Below are 24,576 nucleotides of genomic sequence, written 5' to 3'. Positions count from 1 at the left end.
ACTTAAGAATATTACAAAAAAAAAAAAATGCACTTAATTTATTACAGAGTATTCATCTATGCACTATATATGTTCAGGAACATGGATATATTTTTCTACTAGAGGGGACATGCAATTAATCAATGATAACCCAGATCCTCTTTTTTGTTTTTTTGGGGGAAGAGTTGAAGTGTCAGCATAATTGAATATTCTGCTCAAAAAAATAAAATAATGAACACCGCTCATTGTCTCTTTTGTATTTTATTACTATGAGTGTCAATCAGTGGCTCTGTACATTGAACGGAAACAAGTGCAGGATGAAGAGAAGAACCAAATCGTTTCAGTCTAGAAATCCAAGCTCTATGGTTTCTGGTAGCTGTGGGTGAAGGATGCGTGTAGCCAGCCTTTCAATGTCATCTAGACTGAGCAGGGATAAACTGCGCTCATAGTCCTGTATGGGAGAGATTTGATATGTGTGAGAGACAGGCAGGGTTATTAACAAAAAACTCGAAACAGGATTGCATTTAAATCTGAATGGCAATATTCAGAGTTTAGAATTAAACATAAAGGGACCCTAGGCTCTCGCCTAGGGCCCAGGAGTTAAACAGGGACCCCAGAACAATGAATTTGATTAGCGCCATTAACCATTACTATATGAAGAAAGAAGGGGAAGAGCCCAAACTGGTAACTTGTCTAGGGCTCGGTGGAATCTTAAAGGAACACTATAGGATCAGGAACACAAACGTGTATTCCTGACCCTATGTTGTTAAAAACACTATCTGCTCCCCATCCCTTGTAAATATAGTAAAATCTTAGCTTTAATCCAGTCTGCTAGCACTGGCTCTGCCCTGATCTACCTCCTTGGCGGACATCAAAAGTGATGATCAAACCACGCCCTAGCTAATTAACATCACCTCATAAAGATGAATTTAATCAATGCGTCTCTATGAGGAGAGTTCAGTGTCTCTATGCAGAGGGTGGAGACACTGAATGTCAGTGCTGCCCCAGGAAGCACCTCTGGTAGCCATCTGAGGAATGGCCACAGGAAGTGTTCCTAGGCTGTAATGTAAAATCTGCCTTTTCTATGAAAAGACAGTGTTGACAGCAAAAAAGACTGCAGGAAATGATTAGGCTCAAATAGCTAAACTGGCATTGGGAATTGTATTCAGATTTTAATTTGTTACAATTCTGCATTTAGCCAAAACCCAGGGCCATCAATACATAATGGATTTCACTCCATAGATATCAAGTTGTGGCGATTTGAGCTGACATTTAGTGCAAAATTACAAAGGTAAGTAGGCTATTTAAAAAATGTTTTTCTTAAAAAGGTTTATAATATACAAGCACATTAAATCATACTTAATCACCATCTTAATAGAGGAGTTGTGGTGCAAATACCATGTGTTCCTGCAGCCTGTGCACTATATTGGTACTTAATAAATAAAGGTAACAATTTCTATGTAAAATAGTCTATGAGGGGCCTAGGAAGGCACAGCATTGCTTTGATGTATTAAAGGGACACTATAGTCACCAGAACAACTACAGCTTATTGTTTTGTTCTTCAGGCTTTTTGCAGTAAACACTGTCTTTTCAGAAAAAAAAATGCAGTGTTTACATTACAGCCTAGGCATAATTCCACTAGCCACAACTACTAGAGGTACTTCCTGGAGCAGTGCTGCACAGTGCGCATGCAGTACTGCCATTCAGTGTCTCCACCCTCTGCATGGAGACACTGTACTTTCTTCATAGAGATGCATTGATTCAATGCATCTCTATGAGGAGATGCTGATTGGCCAGGGCTGTGTTTGACTTGTTCTGGCTCTGCCCCGATCTGCCTCTTTGACAGTCTTAGCCAATCCTATGGGAAAGTATTGTGATTGGCTTTTGTTCAACACTTCTGATGATGTCAGCCAAGCAGGTAGATCAGGGGCAGAGCCAGCAGCAGACGGGAATCAAAGATTTAACTATATTTAGGGGGCAAGGGAGTGCCAGATAGTCGTTTTAACACTTTAGTGTCAGGAATACGTTTGTGTTCCTAAACCTTATAGTGTTCTATTCACCTCACACCAGGATTTGCAAGTGATCTAGAAAATCCGTATCTTCTAAGACTACAGCAAGACAGTAAAAGATAAAATGATGAAAGAAGTCAGTTTCAAGTTTACCTTCTGAACATACTCCAGAACCCGCTCAGCATCGGACGGGGTAAAGTGCTTCTCCAGGATGACGGCCAGAGCTTTCCACACAGCGTTGCCGCCGACCTCCTGATTCACCCGTTCCTTCACCATGAGGTTCAGCCTGGAACCAGGTCCAATGGAATAATAGGAGAGACTATGCTCATCTGTAGAGGATACATAGTGTAAATACAGGACAACCAGTTCACCAGGTTAGGTTCTAGAAAAAGGTAATAATTAATTGATACCATGCATAAAGTCGGATTTACTTTACGCAATTTACACAGTTGTGTTTCTGATCAAATATTGATACCCAACTTACCTTTAGAAATGATCACAGAACATGTAACTGTGGTAACCCCCGGCAGAAGTTCTACTATGTGTCACGAGCAAATTGCCAAACCAATCAATGTTACACCACTAGAATGCCTGATACATTTATCATAACAATTTTATTGAAATGAAGTTGTTATGGTGCCAGGAGGTCCTAGGCGAAACCTCACCTTTCGAGGTTAAGCTGTTCACTAACAGTTTAACCCCAAAGTCTGTGTTCTAGATCCTACTGCTCTGCCCCCCTGTACTTCCGCTCTCTGAAAATTTAGATAATGGAAGACAGCGGCGTCGCTGATTAGTTTATATCGGTCAGCTGACACTGTCAGCCAATCAGTGGGGCATATTCATAAAAAAAACGATAAGTTCCTATTATATGAATGGTGAGCTACCGATTTGTTTACATCATTAGTTGCGCCCTTGTCCAAGCCTTTCTTTATCTAAGGTTTCAAATAGTGAAAGGACAAGGGGGCAGATTGACTGGTGCTGGAACACAGACTTTTTTCCATAAACTGTTTAACCTCTAAAAGGGCCAGGGACTTCCTGGTACCAGAACAACCCAATTTTGATTTAAATTGTTATGGTGCCCAAACTGGTCTTTTAAAGGGACCAAAATATGTCCATGTGAGCATGGCTTATGCATCTGTCATGGATTTTATAAATAACTTTTTCAGTGCCTCACATTCATTAGAAGATTGAGAATCATTGGGTTCTATGGAGATCTAGTTTAGTACCTGATAGGGCTTTGCCCCTGTACAGCAATCTCTGTTGTGCCGCTGGCACCTGCAGTTTCTCTTCCACCAGCCTTTTCACCGCAAGAACTGTATCGCTCTCAGAGACCTAACAAAGTAATAGACAACATTGTTACAACAAGTTTTAATCATGGTTAACTGCATAGCCTGTGTCACGAGTAGACAAAAATTAGCCCAGCTGCTCCAACGTAGCTACCTAATGTGCTATAGGACTACAGCAACAAAGTGATTTAACTCCTAAATGACAGTGAATTGAGCAGTGAAATTGCAAGGGAATGATCTATACACTAAAACTGCTTTATTTAGCTAAGTAATTTAGGTGACTATAGTGTTCCTTTAACTCCTAAATGACAGTGAATTGAGCAGTGAAATTGCAAGGAAATGGTCTATACACTAAAACTGCTTTATTTAGCTAAAGTAATTCAGGTGACTATAGTGTTCCTTTAATCATTTTACACTTCTTACTCTATGTCCCTTCTTTAGTCATAATAATGGACACAGGGCAATCTATACTGCATTGTGGTAAACCTAGCTCTACTATCAAAGGGTTACACCAGCCCAAAACCAGTGTTTTTAAGAAACACTGATTTTGGTTAGAGTAACCCTTTCTGAGGTGGTCCGCCCAATCCCCAAAAATGAAAAGAAATGCTAAAAGTCAACGTTTTACCCTCAGCCTGATCCTCCTTGGCCAATGCCAGGGAGGACATATTGAGGACACGGGTGGCACAGAGAGGGCGGCCTGCCTCTGTGTACTGCCTGGCGCCAGACGACAATTTTGCACAGAAGTGACATTCACTGCCGGAGTTACACCTTTGGCAGCAAAGGGGTTAATCTCTGTATATGCAGTGTTTCAAAGATAAGTGCTTTAAACACTCTAGGCACGATGACCACATTAAATCAGTGAAGTGGTCATGGTGCTTCAAATAACCCTTTACGTAACAAACAATTAGCCAGACGATTTAATACAGGGACCCAATGCTTTCCTATAAATGCAGTATTTAGGAAGTGACATCCCCCAATCTGCATTCCTTATACAGGTTTAACTCATCAGGCCTTTTTATTAAAGTCACCTACTGAAGTAAAGAGAGCAGAATGCAATTGTAGTGTTTTAGAGACATGGCTAGCGTCTAGTGTTGAGAAAAGAGAGGAAGACAGGCTAGTTAGTATCAAACCTAGACTGAACTGCAGGATTAGAACCGAGTGCAGAGAGGAGGTCGGGCTGGAGTCTATCTAGGACAGGAGGACGAGATAAAATCAAGCACAGCTTGGACGACAGGATTAGTAATGTAGAGGAGAACAGGGTATAATCTAGCTGGAAGAGGAGGAGAGGCTACAATATAGCAGAGAGAGGAAGACATGCTAGAGTTTGACTGGGAGAGAAGAAAGGGGTATAATCTAGCACTGAGAGGGGGACAGGGTAGAAGCTGGTGATAGAGAACAATGGGGTATAATTTAGCAACGAGAGGAAGACAAAGAACAAACTAACAGGAAAGTCATTACAGAATATATTTGCTTGTGTTGCACATGAACCTGTACCATTTTGGCATGATAGGGTATTTATAAAGACAACCCAGAGGATGAAAGATAAGCTGTTCCTTAACAATAACTGTCAAGAATAAAAAACAAAACTGAATTTTACGGACTGTATGCACATTATCACAAGAAGTTTATCATATACTGAGCTAGTGGAATAAGAATGGGCACAAGGTGAAATAGATGGGGACAGCCCAAGATTTTGATGGAGGGTCCTTGTGAAACACCCATCAGAGGTTGGCGAACTGACCAGAGCCTGTTTGAGCCACTGTGGCCAATGTGCAACTTGCACAATACTTTGTATGTACTTGACAATTAATGTGTATCTACACTTTTTTTCTTTTGGTATATATTATGGGTAAATTAATAGGAAATAGAACCTTGCTTAATCTCACTGCCAAAAAAACAAGACAATACAAAAAACAGTCCCTTCTTTTTTTATGTATATACACCTAACAAAATTATAAACGCAACACTTGTTTTTGCCTTCATTTTTCATGAGCTGAACTCAAAGATCTAAGACTTTTTCTACGTATACAAAAGGCCTATTTCTCTCAAATATTGTTCACAAATCTGTCTCAATCTGTGTTAGTGAGCACTTCTCCTTTGCCGATATAATCCATCCATCTTACAGGTGTGGCATATCAAGATGCTGATTAGACAGCCTTAGTCTGGCCACAATAAAAATGTGCAGTTTTATCACACAGCACAATGCCGCAAGTTTTGAGGGAACGTGCAATTGGCATGCTGACTGCAGGAATGTCCACCAGAGCTGTTGCCCATGAATTGAATGTTCATTTCTCTACCATAGGCAGTCTCCAAAGGCGTTTCAGAGAATTTGGCAGTACATCCAACCGGCCTCACAACCGCAGACCACATGTAACCACACCAGCCCAGGACCTCCACATCCAGCATCTTAATCAACAAGATCGTCTGAGACCAGCCACCCGGACAGCTGCTGCAACAATCGGTTTGCATAACCAAAGAATTTCTGCACAATCTGTCAGATACCATCTCAGGGAAGCTCATCTGCATGCTCGTCGTCCTCATCGGGGTCTCGACCTGACTGCAGTTCGTCGTTGTAACTGACTTGAGTGGGCAAATGCTCACATTCTATGTCATCTGGCACTTTGTAGAGGTGTTCTCTTAAAGGACCACTCTAGGCACCCAGACCACTTCAGCTTAATGAAATGGTCTGGGTGCCAGGTCCAGCTAGGGTTAACCCATTTCTTTATAAACATAGCAGTTTTAGAGAAACTGCTATGTTTATTAATTGGTTAAGCCTTCCCCCAAAGCCTCTAGTGGCTGTCTCACTGACAGCCGCTAGAGGCGCTTGCGTGATTCTCACTGTGAAAATCACAGTGAGAGCACGCAAGTGTCCATAGGAAAGCATTGTAAATGCTTTCCTATGCGACCGGCTGAATGCGCGCGCAGCTCTTGCCGCGCGTGCGCATTCAGCCGACGGGGCGGAACGGAGGAGGATCGCAGGCAGAGAGCTCCCCGGCCAGCGCTGGAAAAAGGTAAGTTTTACCCCTTTTCCCCTTTCCAGAGCCGGGCGGGAGGGGGACCCTGAGGGTGGGGGCACCCTCAGGGCACTATAGTGCCAGGAAAACGAGTATGTTTTCCTGGCACTATAGTGGTCCTTTAATGGATGAATCACGTTTTTTACTGTACAGGGCAGATGGCGTGTATGGCGTTGTGTGGGTGAGCGGTTTGCTGATGTCAACGTTGTGGGTCGAGTGTCCCATGGTGGCTGTAGGGTTATGGTATGGGCAGGTGTATGTTATGGACACGAACACAGGTGCATTTTATTAATGGCATTTTGAATGCACAGAGATACCGGGACGAGATCCTGAGGCCCATTTTGTGCCATACATCCACGACCATCACCTCATGTTGCAGCATGATAATGCCCAAGGTTGCAAGGATCTGTACACAATTCCTGGAAGCTGAAAACATCCCAGTTCTTGCATGGCCAGCATACTCACCGGACATGTCACCCATTGAGCATGTTTGGGATGCTCTGGATCGGCATATACGACAGCGTGTTCCAGGTCCTGTCAATATCCAGCAACTTCGCACAGAGGAGTGGACCAACATTCCACAGGCCACTATCAACAACCTGATCAACTCTATGCAAAGGATATGTGTTGCACTGTGTGAGGCAAATGGTGGTCACACCAGATACTGACTGGTTTTCGGACACCCCCAACCCCCGGACTTCCATAATACAGTAAAATTTTTATTGTGGCCAGCCTAAGGCACACCTGTGAGGTGGATGGATTATCTCGGCAAAGGAGAAGTGCTCACTAACACAGATTTAGACAGATTTGTGAATATATGAGAGAAATAGGCCTTTTGTGTACATAGAAAAAGTCTTAGATCTTTGAGTTCAGCTCATGAAAAATGGGTGAAAAAACAAAAGTGATGTGTTTATAATTTTGTTCAGTGTATATGCTAGAACAGTTAAAGGGACACTCCAGGCACCCAGACCACTTCTGCCCATTGGAGTGGTCTGGGTGCCAACTCCCACTACTCCTAACCCTGCAACTGTAATTATTGCAGTTTTTTATAAACTGCAATAATTACATTGCAGGGTTAACTCCACCTCTAGTGGCTGTCTACTAGACAGCCACTAGGTCACTTCCTGATTTTATAGCAAGGATTTTCCTTGCTAGAGTGTCGCTGGACGTCCTCACGCTGTGTGAGGACCTCCAGCGTCGCTCATTTCCCCATAGGAAAGCATTGAAATTCTTTTCAATGCTTTCCTATGGGAAGATCTAATGCGCATGCGCGGCATTGCCGCACATTAGGTCTCCTCGGCCAGTGGGCGGGATCAGTCTCGCCCACCGGCCGACGGAAATCAGAGGGAGGAGCGGCGCGGAGGAGGAGACAGCGACGAGGGACATCGTCGCTGCCTCAGGTAAGTGACTGAAGGGGTTTTCACCCCTTCAGTAACCGGGGATTGGTGGGTGGGAGGGAGAGGGACCCTCCAGTGCCAGGAAAACGGATTGTTTTCCTGGCACTGGAGATTCCCTTTAAACACACACATACAGAATAGAAACAGGAGAAAAAAATAATGAAAAAAAACACACAAAATAATAGTGGGGCTTTAATGGATTTCCCTGCCACAAAATTCTACATAATACCTGACAATGTATCCCCAAATAGATCCTTAGAGTACCTTTAAAGCTATAAACATATACATCACACAAAAAAATCATTAACTTTTATTATTGCTAATTATAACACACTGTCATATTGGAAACCCATAGAACATAGCTTTTCATTTTATTAGATCAGCTATACTCAGGCACACCCTGGGCACACGAGGTCTACATCATATTTATGGTCAGTGCATGAAGAATGCTGCCTGACAATATGTAGCACTCATACTTAGACTGGGTGCAGTGCTCCTTTTGCACTTAGTGCTGCAATGTAAAAAACACTGCAGTACGCACCAAGGTTCTTACATATACAAATGATACAGATAACGGTGCTCACTTCACAAACACCGACACCTTGTAAAATGCTACCTAACCTGGGCCAAGGACGGTTACTATGCATATGGTTCACCCCGTTTAGAACATGTACAAAAACTTGTATTAAGTGAAGCACGTAACAGCAGAGAATGGGGACCTGCGAGTCCGTCCGCGCTGTGGGCCTGCGAGCCCGACCTGATATTATTTGCCATAACACATTGTGGAGACCTGCGAGTTTCACTGAACCTTGATACCTACACGACGAATAAATAAAAATTATATTCACAAAAAAAAAAAAAAAAACACACTGCAGTTCAAGAAACTACAATGTTTACATTGCAGCACTAATGCTCTGTTACTGATATTGATGCTACCGCCTGTATAAAGCCCGGGTCCTTTGGTCCGGTATCAGACGCTGGACATCCAGTGTCAGATTTTTCCCCATAGTAAAGCTTCGATTCAATGCTTTCCTATGGGGAGGTCAAATGAGCACATGGCATTTACCGTGCATGCGCATTAGCGCCCATTGGCCTCGGGACTTTGAAAGGGGGTGGAGCATCGGCGCTGGGATCAGGTAAGTAAAAGGATTTTTAACCCTTAATTCACCTGGGGCGGTGGGGGTTGCCAGGGGGCAGCTAAGCAGAGGGAGTGATAGTGCCAAGAATACAGCTTTGCATTCCTGGCACTACAGTACAGTATCCATTTCAGGAGGTAAATAAACAAACTGCCAAAACCAATTACCTTGAATATTGAATGGATTTATATTCTCCAGCATGACTACTACATACTACAGGGCAGCACTTTTTTATGAACCACACAACAGGAGGAAGTGATACAAGCAGAATAATCATGGTGGATCTGTCAACTTTAACTCCATACCTCCCACATGTCCCTATTTAAGAGGGACAGTCCCTATTTGGAGTCACAATCCTTCTGTCCCTCATTTCTATCCTTATGTCCCTCTTTTCAAAGAGTTACATATTGTTGGTGCGTCTAAGTGTATAATAGAGATGCACAGCAATAACTCTCCCAGTAATATTTTTGTGTTTGTTTGTTTCTTTAAGATACATTGTTCTTGTGCTAAATAAAATTGTAGCTGCAAAACAATGGTTATTAGTATGTGACCTAAAATGTCTCAGAATGGACCTGTTCCTCGCCACATCCCCACCTCACACCCCTAAATTGAATGCATCCCCTCTTTGTCCATTTAAAAAACTGTTGGGCGGTATGTAATTTCACTAAAACCAATTCCCAGGGTAAGGGAGACAGACCTGGGAATGGGGTAGGGGTGAGACATTAAGTGTCATAATGTAACATACCAGATACATGCCACATGCCAGATACATGCCACATATCACATGTTAGTGCTTTATAGGAATAGGCCAAGGGATGTATTTGCTCTGAGTCCAATGATTTATGGATAGCTTTCTGGGCACACAGGACACCATGGTATGTAGATCAGGGGTGGCCAAGATCCCCAGCTGTAGTAGAACTACAATTCCCATGATGCTTTAGGATTGTGGTTTTTATTACAGCCACCCACCCCAGGTTGTACCCATGGCTGGTTATTTACCCACAATGCTCTGTTACTCCTATTGATGCTGCCGCCTGTATAAAGCCCGGGTGTCAGCCCTCCCACCCAGTCAGTACCGAGCAGGACCACCGTTACCTGGATACTGGTCTCTTTCCCCTTTAACGCCTTCACCGTCAGCTGCATCTCCGGGTCCAGCCGGGGATCACCATAGAGAGAAATCCTCCAAGGCGGAAAGAGCGTCGACTACAAAGAAAAAAATCAAGGGCGAGTCCTCCGAAAATCATAGAGTCTGCCGGCAGGAGGCGACGTTCTATGCTGTGCTCTATGGTGACTGCCTGGTCTTGCCCTCACTTAACATGGCGAAATCTGGAGTTATATTTCAGTGTTTGCAGTGAGTTAAGAGTTAAGGATGGAATTATTAATCAGTGAATTATGACATTAAAACAAATTGGCTAAATGTACAGTAAAATAGCTATCATACACTTATCTGTTGTTACATCTTGTTATACTTTTTTTTTTTTATTATTCATATATCCTAAATGTTTATTTTATGTTTTATGTAAACATATTTTATAACATTTCCCTTCCCATATTTTCTTGAAAATCTTTATGGTTATTAATGTTAAAATTGTGAAAAATCTTTATTAAAAAAATAGTTTAGTTGAGTTGGAAAAATATTTGTATATTTTATATTTATATATACATTTTTTTTTTTTTTTTTTAAACTTGTCTCTTTAAGTCTAAACTTTAATTCACTCCCTGGTTCAAAATATTGTTTTATAGAATAAAACTGCCTGCCCCTGCATTCAGTACACAACATATCACAACCATGCACACCACAAAATATTACCGTGCGCTCTCAGAAAATGAATCTTAAACAGAAAACTAATTATTTTAAAAATAGGCAAAACATGCACGGGGTTATGTATAAAGTGGGGTCACTTTTCTTATGTATAAACCTGTTACTGCACCTTTATACATTGGAAACATTCTGTAAAATAATCGGACACTTTTTATTCGTCTTTGAGATGTTTACTTTTTTTTTTTTACTGATGATTTCACCATTGATTGCAGACATAAAATATATATTTTTTTACACATAATCCATAACTACATCTCCCACCATGCTTTATCATTCTAGAGCAGTGATGGCAAGCATTTTTGAGCCAGAGTGCCCAAACCGTAATACAAACCAACATTTTTTCCTCAAAGTGCCAACACGGCAATTAAACACGACAATTATACACACTAACACTCACAGATACACAAACACTCACATATACACACTGACACTCGCATATATACAGTGACTGACAGACACACAAACAGTGACTGACTGACAGACACACACACACTTAACTGACAGACACACACACTTAACTGACAGACACACACTCATACACATTTCCCTCAACACTCACAAATTACTATTATTATTATTTTTTTTTTATCTAACTCCGCCTAGACTCCGTGGGAGAGCTGGAGTGGATTCCTCACCCGGAATCCAGTGGGGATGCAGGGGCTGCTTGTGCTGCTGAACAGGCAGTAAGAGCTCAGGCTACAGCACTCCGCCGCAATAGAAGCTGCCGCCTGCCTCATGGGGGGGCCCAAAAGTGGCCAGCCGGACAGCTCTTTGGCCCCTCAGGACACAGGACTAACAAGGCAGTGCCGCCCAAGGCAAAAGCCTTGTTAGCCTCGCGGTAAATACACCGCTGAGCACCCTACCTGCGACCTATGGCCGCGTGCCCACAGAGAGGGCTCGGCCTGCCAGCGGTTCGCCATCACTGTTCAAGAGGCACACAAAGCATCATGGGAGTTGTAGTTTTCCAACATCTGGGGATCTACCTTTTGTGCACCCCTGCACTAGAACAAGATAAACACACATAGATAGACACACAGATGCACACACTGACACACAGATACATACACTGGCACAAGCACACACAGATACAGACACACACACACTGACACATGCACACACAGATACAGAAACTGACGCAAAGAAGCACACTCAGATACACACAACGACACACAGATACACACAATGGCACTTATACACACACACTCAGTCAGAAACACTGACACAAACAGACACCTGGACACACAGATACACTTACATACACACAGTGACACACAGATACACACACTAACACAAAGATAAACACTCATATACACACAGTCAGAGGCGGCTCTAGACTTTATGAGGCCTTAGGCGAAACGCAAACATGAGGCCCCACTAACAAAAAAGTGTCACATATACACATTGATGCACTGTCTACCTGTGTATGTGCCTGAGAGTGTGTCTGACAGAGAGTATCCTTGTGTGTGCGAATGTATGTCTCTGTGAGCATGTTTGCGTTTTTGTCTGAGACCCTATGTGTATGGGGTAGCTGATGGTGAGAGGGAGCGGGGGGTGTGATGGTGAGAGGGAGCGGGGAGTGTGATGGTGAGAGGGAGCGGGGAGTGTGATGGTGAGAGGGAGCGGGGAGTGTGATGGTGAGAGGGAGCGGGGGGTGTGATGGTGAGAGGGAGCGGGGGGTGTGATGGTGAGAAGGAGCGGGGGGTGTGATGGTGAGAGGGAGCGGGGGGTGTGATGGTGAGAGGGAGTGGGGGGTGATGGTGAAAGGGAGCAGGGGGTTAATGGTAATGTGAGAGGGAGCGGGGGGTGATGGTAATGTGAGAGGGAGCGGGGGGTGATGGTAATGTGAGAGTGAGAGGGGGTAATGTGAGAGTGGGTAATGTGAGAGTGAAAGGGGGTAATGTGAGAGTGGGTAATGTGAGAGTGAGAGGGGGGTAATGTGAGAGTGGGGGGCTAATGTGAGAGTGGGGGGGCTAATGTTGAGCTATTAAAGGCTGAGGGTGGTGGGGGGTGATGGTGGTGGTGGGGGTGCGGCTGAGGGTGGTGGGGGGTGGGGGTGGTGGGGGGTGAGGCTGAGAGTGGTGGGGGTGAGGGTGGGGAGGGGTGATGGTGGTGGGGGTGAGGCTGAGGGTGGTGGGGGTGATGGTGGTGGGGGGTGAGGCTGAGGGTGGTGGGTGGTGAAGCTGGGGGTGAGCCTGAGGGTGGTGGGGGGTGATGGTGTTGGGGGGTGAGGCTGAGGGTGGTGGGTGGTGAAGCTGGGGGTGAGGCTGAGGGTGGTGGGGGTGATGGTGGTGGGGGGTGATGGGGAGGGGGAGGGAGAGCCTACCTTTCCCTGGTGGTCCAGTGGGCTCCCTGGTGGTCCGGTGGCCACTGCTCACGGTCTGCAGCTCCTCAGAGAGCTGCAGACCGTGTAATCTCGCGAGATTTCAGAGCGTTGCCGTGGTAACCCGCGGCAACGCTCTGATTGGCCAATTCTCGCGAGTCACATGGTCTGCAGCTCTGCACACTGCGGAGCTGCAGACCAGTGTCTGCGATGGTGGCCGGGCAGCCAGGAGGGGCCTCGCACCCGGCGGCATAACGGGCAAGCCGCCGGGCCCCCTCCTGGTGTCAGGTCCTCGGTCACTGACCGAGGACCTGACACACTCTGCCAACAGGCGGTTTAGGCGGCCGCGAGGCCCCAGCCAGCGCGAGGCCTTAGGCGGCCGCCTAAACCGCCTAATTAGAGAGCCGCCTCTGCAGTGACACACAGATACACACACTGGCACACATACACACACTCAGAAACACTAACACATACACACCTTGACACACAGATACACACTGACAGACAGATACACACAGTGACACACAGATACACATCCTAGCACACAAAACACATATTCAGATACACTGACACATACACACAGTGACACACAGATACACTGATGCATACACACAGTGACACACAGATACACTGATGCATACATATAGTGACACACAGATACAAAAACACTGAAATCAACACACACACATGTAATCATTTTGATATTTACAGCCACCCTCCTGCTAGCTTACCTTTTTACTGTAGGAGGGTGGCTTGCTTCAGTTGCTGCTGGCTGAGGCTGATGTGTGGGCAGCAGCCTGCTCCTTTCTCCTCCCTGCTCCCTGTGCTTCCCTGTGATAGGCTGTCACTTCCTCCCAGCCGGCTGAGATCACAGTGGCCCAGTCACGCTCTCAAAGAGCCACAGCACTGGAACAGGCCCCTATTAAGTTACACTGGGCTGTGCCACCCTGAGCGCTCTGGGACCCAAACTCTGGGGGCTGGGGGCCATCACCAGGCAGAAAGTTAGATTCAGCAGAATCAGTGGCGGAAGACCCGGCGCCCGGCCCCTCTAGCACTCTGGGCCAGGTGCAGCAGCAGCCACACCAGCTGCAACCGGCGGTAATTCTGCCACTTCCTTGGCCGCAGTTCTGCTTTCAGTCTTCCCCTGCAGGAAAACCCAGTAAGTTCTACAGAGCTAAGCAGTGTCATGCAGGACCACACTCATTAACTAAAAGTATCAGCTGAGTATTGTTAAAATATTTTACCAGGAAAGATACATTGAGATTTCTCTCTTTTTCAAGTATGTCCTGGGTCCACAAGTCATTGCATTGTTACAGTTAGTGCACAATAAAATACAAAAACAATATTAATATACAATATATATAATTAGGCCACTCTTCTTCACAAAACAATAATGGCAAAAGTGTTGTTAAAATGTATGGTAATAGTGAGATTAACTATTAATTGGCAGCAGTTAACATGTCAATAAATATCAAACTTTAAGTTGTTAGTGTGATACTGGCAAAAAAAAAAGGATTTTTTAGTATATACATAACTACCACCAGGTGGCGTACTGCATATCTTTTTATAACGAAGAAGCATTACGTAAAAAAAAAACTTTGCACATGGTGCTATAAATGGGAGTTTATTCACTGAACTGGGAATTGTGAAGAATTGACAGAATATTTGAACATTTTAGGACAAAATGTCCACATACGAAAAATATGGGATCAGCAAGGCACTGATATTATTGATGTCCTGCCAAAATCCAGAAGACTTAGGGGAAATAACTACAGGGAAGGCAGTGCTCTCTGATTTATGTTGCCCCCAAAAAATAATTAAAATACTCTTGTCATTGTAAGAATGTGAGTTGGAAAAACATGTGTCGGTCATGATTATTTGCATTTTCCATTCTCCCTTCATTAATGACTGGAGATTCAGCTAGATTTGTACTGGGCAAGGCATCTCATGAAGTTAAGTGAGTAGAGCCCCATCAACTTAAATCTCCACAACTTATATTTTTAATACACACAGGGTTATAATCTAAACTGTGAATTTAAAGTGATTTTCAAAATTGATGCCAAAATAGTCAACTATGTTTTCAGTTTGGTTATTATGGCATACAATCTGAATTCCCTCCAGTTTATTTAGTGATTGATCATGTCTGGGTACTTTGAAACTCTTCACAACTCACTACTTCGTAACTAAACCCTTACAACTCGTGCCACATGATCATCACCCTAATTTTCTTAAAGTGGCACTGTTACCGTCTGGGGACTTTGCAAAATTCACAAAGACCCCCAACAGTGACATTGCCGCTCAGTGGCCAGGGGGGCAGCTAAAGGTGAGATTTACTTACCTGAAAGTGTCCCTCGCGGGCGCAGCCATCTTAATTTGGGGGGTCCTCTTCAGCTCCTGCCACTTTAGCATGCAAAAGGGTACAGCATTGAGGTTTATGGAGGTCTCCATAGACAGAGCCAATTCCCTGCAGCCGTCACTGGTGACGGCTGTTGGGATCGACACTAAGACTACTCCCTGAGTCCAAGAAAGTCAGGATAAGGAGAAATACAGAGACAAAGTAGTCTCTACTTTGTCTCCGTATATCTCTTGACTATGATGGAATTTCAGTGAAATTCCAACACAGTCGATATGAGAATTTTATAAAGATTCCATCATTACGAAATATTAATTTTTCACGGGGGAAGGGTGAGAGTGGCACTTAAATATATTGATGTGCACCAAGGCAGAATCATTGTTAAAAATAACAGCTAATAGAGTCCAATCAAGAATTATAGCTAAGTGAAAATACCACAATTAAACTACAAAGCACAAGAAAAAAAAATATGTTAAGCACAATCACAATCAAAAAGGCTGTAGTGCCTAGAATACAGCGATCTGGATTTTTCCTCTGGCAGATAGAACATTTCGTGCGGTTAAGGGGGTGGTAGACACAATATACTCAACAAAAGAAGTCTTACTAAAGTACTTTGAAACCACGGCGAGAGAATAAAACAGAATACATTCACATATTGTATGGAGAATATATATCAAAGGACACGATGACGTGAATAAACAGCAGGGAGGGGAGTACGGATAAAGTGCTGTTGGCCAGGAGGAAGTGGAATGTGAATGATAGTATGTAATGTGCTTGACTTGAAATGAAAGTAAAAAAAATAAATAAACACTGTAGAATTCTATACTAAAACCTATAAATGGGAAAGGCCACTTTCAAACTGATTTAGGGCTCCTGTCTGACTGTCCCAGAGGTAATCTCTGGTGTCCCACTTCCGTGGACACCAGAAAAGCGTCCTCAACAAGTACAGAGTGAGCACATGCATAGATAAACTCTCAATGTGCAAAGTGAACTCTGTGCGTTTGGCTTCTGCAAGAGAGATCCACCAGAACTCGGGCATGGGTCGGCCAGAATGACTACCGGCCAGCCTGGTGTGGTCCTACACACTAAGTATATATACCGTCTTATTGGGAGGAACTGTCCCTCAGCTGGGTTCGAGACCCCAGTTGCATCATGCCCCCATATTCTCATGGCCTACTACAAACCAGTCCCATATTCATACTCAAAATGTTGGGAGGTATGGAGAGTTGTTTTCAGGTTTTTACATGCAAGGGGAGTGGGGGGTGGGCACCCAAAAGTAATAAAGCACTAGGAGACTTTAGTGTTATGAATACAGGTTTGTAACCCCGAAACTTATAGTGTTTCTCATAAGCAGTATTGCCTCAGAGACTTGAAAATTATATGAAGTGAATGTAAATGTACCAAAGGGTTGAGTAATTGTAAATTGGTAATATTTCTATTAAATGAATTAATTGCAGATGCAGGAACAGATTTGTAGCCTGGAAGTTTTTTTTACGTTTGGATATATTAATAGTTGTATGTCTAAGTGTTGTCACCTCCTGGATCACTAATTCACTAAAATGTGAATTGTAGAAAATTTCCATCTGAATGGCAGGGCCAGTGCAAAGATTTTTGACTACACATGCAAAGGATGCATATGCTACATTTACACAAGATGCTATGTGAGTGTGTAGGGGATGCATTTGTATGTGTTTACAGGGGATGCAGTGTGCGCGTGTATAGTAGTTTGTTCATACGTACAAGATGCAGTGTGTGTAGGGGATGCAGTGTGTGTACGGGATGCAGTGTGTGTAGGCTATGTAGTTTGTGCTAGCGTACGGGATGCAGTGTGCGTACGGGATGCAGTGTGTGTAGGCTATGTAGTTTGTGCATGCGTACGGGATGCAGTGTGTGTACAGGATGCAGTGTGTCTACAGGATGCAGTATGCATACAGGATGCAGTATGCGTACGGGATGCAGTGTGCGTACGGGATGCAGTGTGCATACGGGCTGCAGTGTGTGTAGGGGATGCAGTATGTGTAGGCTATGTAGTTTGTGCATGCATACGGGATGCAGTGTGCGTACGGGATGCAGTGTGTATGGGATGCAGTGTGTGTAGGTTATGTAGTTTGTGCATGCGTATGGGATGCAGTGTGTGTAGGGGATGCAGTGTGGGGTGGGATAAGGGCTATATTGTGTGTGTGGCTGGGGAGTAAGTATAAGAAATACATTGTTACATTTTGGCCAGAGCAGAGCCCCAGTTTTGCAGTGGGTCAGTGCCTTGGGTACTATACCTTGAGTGCAGACAGTGGCGTCGCTAGGGGGGGGGCCAGAGGGGGCCATGGCCCCCCCTACATCATGCTGTGCCCCCCCTTGTGCCCCCCCAAATGCCAGCAACCTGCTGGCTATGTGTTTGAATTATATTCCCTCGGGCTGTAACAGTCTGTTACAGCCCGAGGGAATGCAGGGCAGAGCAGCTGGAACTGTGCAGGGGGCTGTCTGGGGCCGGGGAGCACTGACAGGCTCCCCAGCACAGGCCCCGCCCCCAAACGAAGCCCCGCCTCCCGCACACAAGCCCCTCCCCCGCCGTTAAGCAGCAGCCCATGCTGCTGCTGGAAAGCATGAAAGATGGCTGCCTGACCACCAGCAACAGCCTCCAGGGACAGGTAGGCTTAATGTGCTTGTGTGTGTGTGTGTTAGTGAGGAAGTTTGTGTGTCTGTATGTATGGACTCACCCTCAGCCTCACCACCCTCCCCACCAGCCTCAGCACCCCACACCCCCCTCAGCCTCACCCCCCTCAGCCTCACCCCCACACCAGCCTCAGCACCCTCAGCCTCAGCACCCCCACCACCCTCAGCCTCCCCACCCTCCCCAATACCCTCAACCCCACCCCACCCTCCCCACCACCCTCAGCCTCACCCCCTCACCACCCTCACTCAGCCTCACCACCCCACCAGCGTCAGCACCCCTGACCACCCTCAGCCTCCCCACCCTCCCCAATACCCTCAGCCCCACCACCCTCCCCACCACCCTCAGCCTCAGCACCCCCCACCACCCTCAGCCTCCCCACCCTCCCCAATAACCTCAGCCTCCCCACCCTCCCAATACCCTCAGCCCCACCACCCTTCCCACCACCCTCAGCCTCACCCCCTCACCACCCTCAGCCTCACCACCCCACCAGCCTCAGCACCCCCCACCACCCTCAGCCTCAGCACCCCCCCACCACCCTAAGCCTCAGCACCCTCAGCCTCACCACCCCCACCACCCTCAGCCTCACCACCCCACCACCCTCAGCATCACCACCTCACCACCCTCAGCATCACCACCTCACCATCCTCAGCATCACCACCTCACCCCAACCACCCGCATCACCCCCTCACCATCCTCAGCATCACCCCCCACCCCCCTCAGCCTCACTCCTCACCACCCTCATCCTCACCCCCACCCCCTCAGCCTCACCCCCCTCAGCCTCACCCCATCTGTGTGTGTGTATGGACTCAGCAGTCTGTGTGTGTATGGACTCAGCAGTCTGTGTGTCTGTGTGTGTGTGGACTCAGCAGTCTGTGTCTGTGTGTGTGTGTGTGTGTATGGACTCAGCAGTCTGTGTGTGTATGGACTCAGCAGTCTGTGTGTCTGTGTGTGTATGGACTCAGCAGTCTGTGTCTGTGTGTGTTTATGGACTCAGCAGTCTGTGTGTCTGTGTGTGTATGGACTCAGCAGTCTGTTTGTCTGTGTGTGTGTATGTATGGACTCAGCTGTCTGTGTCTGTGTCTGTGTGTGTGTGTGTGTATGGACTCAGCAGTCTGTGTGTCTGTGTGTGTATGGACTCAGCAGTCTGTGTGTGTGTGTGTGTATGGACTCAGCAGTCTGTGTGTGTATGGACTCAGCAGCAGGACCGCCATCAGGGCATAACAACCATAACGGTTGTCATGGGCCCGGCGGTCCTGAGGGTCCCGAACTACTCTGGCAGTCCGAGCCCCATATTCCTTATGTTCACTTATATATAATTTTTGCTATATATATGTGCACAGAGGGCTCCCTGCTACCTGTACATTGAAGAGGGGGCCCAGCAGCACACTCTGTCCTCCTTTCCAGCTGTTCTCTGTCTAACTTCCCTACGCCCTGCGGGCGCCAGCGCGTTGCCATGGGTTACAGCACGCAGACCTGTCTCGCGAGAGTTAGTCAGAGAGGAGCTGGAAAGGAAGACAGTGTGTGCTGCTGGGCCCCCTCTTCAATGTAACGTGGCTGGCTCGCTCCACCATGCCACCGGACCACCAGGGAATGCGATCTCCCCCCTCCCTGGCACAGTAAGAACCAGGGAGGGGGGGAAAAATTGAAATATACACAAATAAATAAAAAAAATACTCCCCTTCCCCCTATTTTACACACGCACACTGCATCCTTACAAGTACACACTCTGCTCTACACACACTACATTCACTAAACACACTCTGCACTACACACACACACTACATTCACTAAACACACTCTGCACTACACACACACTACATTCACTAAACACACTCTGCACTACACACACACACTACATTCACTAAACACACTCTGCACTACACTCACTAAACACACTCTGCACTCACTACAAACACTGCATTCACTAAACACACTCTGCACTACACACACACACTACATTCACTAAACACACTTTGCTCTACACACACGCACACTACATTCACTATACACACTTTGCACTACACATACACAAACACAAACACACACTACATTCACTAAGCACACTCTGCACTACACATACTCACACTACATTCACTATACACTCTCTGCACTCACTACAAACACTACATTCACTAAACACACTTTGCACTACACACACACACGTTGCACTCACTACACACTACATTTACTAAACACACTCTGCACTACACACACACACACACTACATTCACTAAACACACTTTGCACCACACACACACTGCATTCACTTTACACATGTTGCACTCACTACAAACACACTACATTCACACTACATGCTCTATACACACTACATTTACTATGCACACTACATCCACTACAAAAACACACACTCTGCATTCACTATACACACCTACATTCACTACACACACACACTCTGCATCTAATGCATGCATACAAACATTACATATTACACAAAACGTATAATCTGCATCCACTATACACACTGCATCCATGACACACATACCGCATCCACTACACACATTCTACATCCACTATACACACTGCATCCATGACACACATTCTACATCCACTATACACACACACACCCTTCATCCTTGTGGGCAGCTCGGGGCTGGCCCTGGAGGCCCAGTCTGTGTGTGTGTATAGACTCAGCAGTCTGTGTGTATGGACTCAGCAGTATGTGTGTGTGTATGGACTCAGCAGTCTGTGTGTGTGTCTGTGTGTATGGACTCAGCAGTCTGTGTGTGTGTGTATGGACTCAGCAGTATGTGTGTGTGTGTATGGATTCAGCAGTCTGTGTTTGTGTGTGTGTGTGTGTGTGTGTATGGACTCAGCCCACTGTGTGTGTGTGTGTGTGTGTGTGTGTGTGTATGGACTCAGCCCACTGTGTGTGTGTATGGACTCAGCAGTCTGTGTGTGTATGGACTCGGCAGTCTGTGTGTATATGGACTCAGCAGTCTGTGTGTCACGGTTCTCGCCGCGACATCCAGACTGCAAGACGAGGTCGCCCCAGAAGTGCCCAACAAGGGATTTGAACCTGGGTACTTTGCGGTCCTGGGCCTGTTGTTTCTCCTCAGAGCCACCTTACAGTTCTAGTATTGCCCATAGTCCAATCTTGCCTTGTATCCAGCACTGGGGGCTGGCCGTTATCTGTGGCTGCTCCAATATTCTCGCACACCTGAAGCTGATGGCCGTTAGCCAGGTATATAACACTGCCTCTCCCAGAAGGCAGTGTCAGTTCATTGACTCTGGTTCCTGTTATTTCGAGTTCCTGTTGTTGTGCTGTTAGTTTTCGGCTTCTGACCTGGGCTTTGTTCTTGTTTATCCTGAATTCTGGCATCCTCTGACCACTGGCTTACCCACGACTATTCTCCTGCTCTAGTCCTTGTCTGTACTTCGACCTGGTTATCCTGAACAGCCCCCGTGCACAGACTCACAGGCCAGGTGAGTTCTTCCCTGACCGCCTTGGCCTGTGTTTAATTGCAAGGGTGAGCATATCTCTGCACACTGGACTCCCACCAAGGTAAGCCGTGACAGAATGAACTGACCATAATGGAGTCTGCAGAGATGTCTCAATTGCTTACCCAGCAAGTATCCAGCCTGGCCCAGACTGTCTTGGAGCTGCAGCGAGAAGTTCGTTTTCTTAAAGGCACGGTAGGCCCAGCCCTGGAACCTGTTTTTCCTGAACCGTTTACAGTTATGCCGGAGAGATTTGATGGTAACCATGCTTCCTTCCTATGCTTTAAAGTGGATTGTGAATTGGTGTTTTCCCTGAAGCCTCGGACTTATGCTAATGACTTCATAAAGGTCCGAGCAGCTGTAAACCTGCTGTCTGGAAAAATGAAACAATGGGCACACGAAATGTTGCAGTCTCAGAGTCCTGTCCTTGCTGGATGGGATGCTTTCATGATTGCCATGGAAGCACAGTGCAAGACTCCTAGCAAGACCACTGTGCCTAAACCAGCACCACGTCCCAGAGGATCCCAGATTCCCAGAAACAAAGGGAACCTGTACCAATACCACAACCCCGTGTTGCCTCATTATGCTCCTGATCCTAGGAAGGCCCCAGAGCAATCCTACCTTCCTCTTGACTCAGATGAACCTATGGAAATAGGATTGGTCCAGCTCAAGGTGACTAGTGAAGAAAGAGACCGGCGGAGAAATCATGGCCTTTGTTTTTACTGTGGTGAAAGGGGGCACTTTATTTCACTCTGCCCAATTCGCCCACATCGGCCAGAAACCGTTCAAGTTGGGGTTATGCATACCCATCCGGTCAAGTCTGCACTTCTGCCTGAGAAATGCCAAAGTCGCTGTCAGTCTGGTCCACGCTCCGTGACACATAAGAGTACTCAGACCACGGTAGTTAATGCGATCTGTGTTTCTCTAGAATCCGCTAGCGGTACCCCTGAAGAATCTCTACCTCCTGCTCCAGAAACATCTGTACCTCTTCTTGTTGAAACTACTGTTCAAGCAAGCGCAAGCACCATCACCACTTCCTACCTGCCCATTGGAGAACCACCTAGCGATGCACCTAAGGAAAAAGGTACAGAGAGAATGACTCCTGGGATCAAGGTACTTACAGCTTGCTCCAAGTCTGGTACCATAAAATCCCAGGATGTAAAAGGACTCGGCTCTGGATACCTGAATTATAAAGACTACCTCAGTGATACTGAGACCGAAGATGAGGAGTACGATTTTCAAGCAGAGCCTGTTCATGCCTGGAGGGCGTTCTTGACGGGAGGGTACTGTCACGGTTCTCGCCGCGACATCCAGACTGCAAGACGAGGTCGCCCCAGAAGTGCCCAACAAGGGATTTGAACCTGGGTACTTTGCGGTCCTGGGCCTGTTGTTTCTCCTCAGAGCCACCTTACAGTTCTAGTATTGCCCATAGTCCAATCTTGCCTTGTATCCAGCACTGGGGGCTGGCCGTTATCTGTGGCTGCTCCAATATTCTCGCACACCTGAAGCTGATGGCCGTTAGCCAGGTATATAACACTGCCTCTCCCAGAAGGCAGTGTCAGTTCATTGACTCTGGTTCCTGTTATTTCGAGTTCCTGTTGTCCTGTTAGTTTTCGGCTTCTGACCTGGGCTTTGTTCTTGTTTATCCTGAATTCTGGCATCCTCTGACCACTGGCTTACCCACGACTATTCTTCTGCTCTAGTCCTTGTCTGTACTTCGACCTGGTTATCCTGAACAGCCCCCGTGCACAGACTCACAGGCCAGGTGAGTTCTTCCCTGACCACCTTGGCCTGTGTTTAATTGCAAGGGTGAGCATATCTCTGCACACTGGACTCCCACCAAGGTAAGCCGTGACACTGTGTGTGTGTGTGTGTATGGACTCAGCAGTCTGTGTGTGTGGGTGGGTGGACTCAGGAGTCTGTGTGTGTGGGTGGGTGGACTCAGGAGTCTGTGTGTGTGTGTGTGGACTCAGGAGTCTGTGTGTGTGTGTGTGGACTCAGGAGTCTGTGTGTGTGTGTGTGGACTCAGCAGTCTGTGTGTGTGTGTATGACCTCAGCAGTCTATGTGTGTGTGTGTGGACTCAGCAGTCTGTGTGTGTGTATGACCTCAGCAGTCTATGTGTGTGTGTGTGGACTCAGCAGTCTGTGTGTGTGGACTCAGCAGTCTGTGTGTGTGTGTGTGTGTGTGTGTGTGGACTCAGCAGTCTGTGTATGTGTGTGTGTATGGACTCAGCAGTCTGTGTGTGTCTGTATCTAGGACTCAGCAGTCTGTTTGTGTATGGACTCAGCACTCTGTGTGTGTGTGTGTGTGTGTGTGTATGGACTCAGCAGTCTGTGTGTCTGTCTGTGTGTATATGGACTCAGCAGTCTGTGTGTGTATGGACTCAGCAGTCTGTATGTCTGTCTGTGTGTGTGTGTGTGTGTGTGTGTTGGATTCAGCAGTCTGTGTGTAAGTGTAAAAATCAGCCTGTGTGCATTCAGCAACGTCTGTGTGTGTGTGTGTGTGTATTTAGAAGTTTCTCGGTGTTCGTATTTGTGTACTGTGTGCATGTACTCAGCAGTCTATCAATAATTACAATTTTTATTCCTGTGAGTTGTTGTGTAGGAAGGGCCCCAGTGCACTGCTTTGCCCGAGGGCCCTTAACACTGTACTGCTTGTGTGTGTCAGTGAGCTTCTATTTATTGAGCATGTGTGTGTCCCTGAACTTCTTTGTAGTGAGCCTTGTGTTTATACAAGTGAGTTTGTCTGTCAGTGAGCCTATTTGCGCATGTCAGTGAACTTGTGTGCTCACTGTACTATATATATATATATATACCTGTAGGAATGGCATACATTTTTTTTCCAGGGCTGCTTTCCAGTTTGGCTTTGCCAGCGAGCGCGCTTTACCGCTGAATCATCTGTGTGAGCTGCCGCACACTTTAGCCCTGTTACACGCATCTGGGAGGTGCTGTTGACAGGTACTTGCAGTCTAGAGATTGGGACATGGGGTATATGCTCAGCTATCTGTATAATACTATAGTGCTGTTCTCTGTATAATACAGGTCTGTGTCTGTATAATATCCTGGGACAATCAGTGTTCCCTGTATAGTGCTGCTCTCTGTCTTGGGATATTATACACAAACAGATCTG

At 46.2% G+C, this 24,576-nt stretch overlaps 2 protein-coding genes across 2 annotated transcripts in view; both read right to left on the bottom strand.

Annotated features, from left to right (window-relative positions):
- Positions 1-24,576, bottom strand: part of G6PD (glucose-6-phosphate dehydrogenase) — a 239,085-nt gene that overhangs the window by 75,330 nt on the left and 139,179 nt on the right. The gene's annotated exons all lie outside the window — the stretch shown is intronic.
- UBL4A (ubiquitin like 4A) lies at positions 222-10,058 on the bottom strand. Its single transcript, XM_063432531.1, has 4 exons — positions 9,917-10,058; positions 3,215-3,320; positions 2,142-2,317; positions 222-430 (listed from the first exon to the last, which is right to left on the bottom strand). The coding sequence occupies exons 1-4, from the start codon at positions 9,962-9,964 to the stop codon at positions 320-322; spliced, it is 441 nt and encodes a 146-aa protein (XP_063288601.1). The 5' UTR covers positions 9,965-10,058; the 3' UTR covers positions 222-319.

Source organism: Pelobates fuscus, chromosome 9, assembly GCF_036172605.1.
Source record: "Pelobates fuscus isolate aPelFus1 chromosome 9, aPelFus1.pri, whole genome shotgun sequence".
Taxonomy (NCBI): Eukaryota; Metazoa; Chordata; class Amphibia; order Anura; family Pelobatidae; genus Pelobates; species Pelobates fuscus.
The sequence above is the reverse complement of the archived record's forward strand: the minus strand, read 5'-3'. Positions and strand labels throughout refer to the sequence as shown.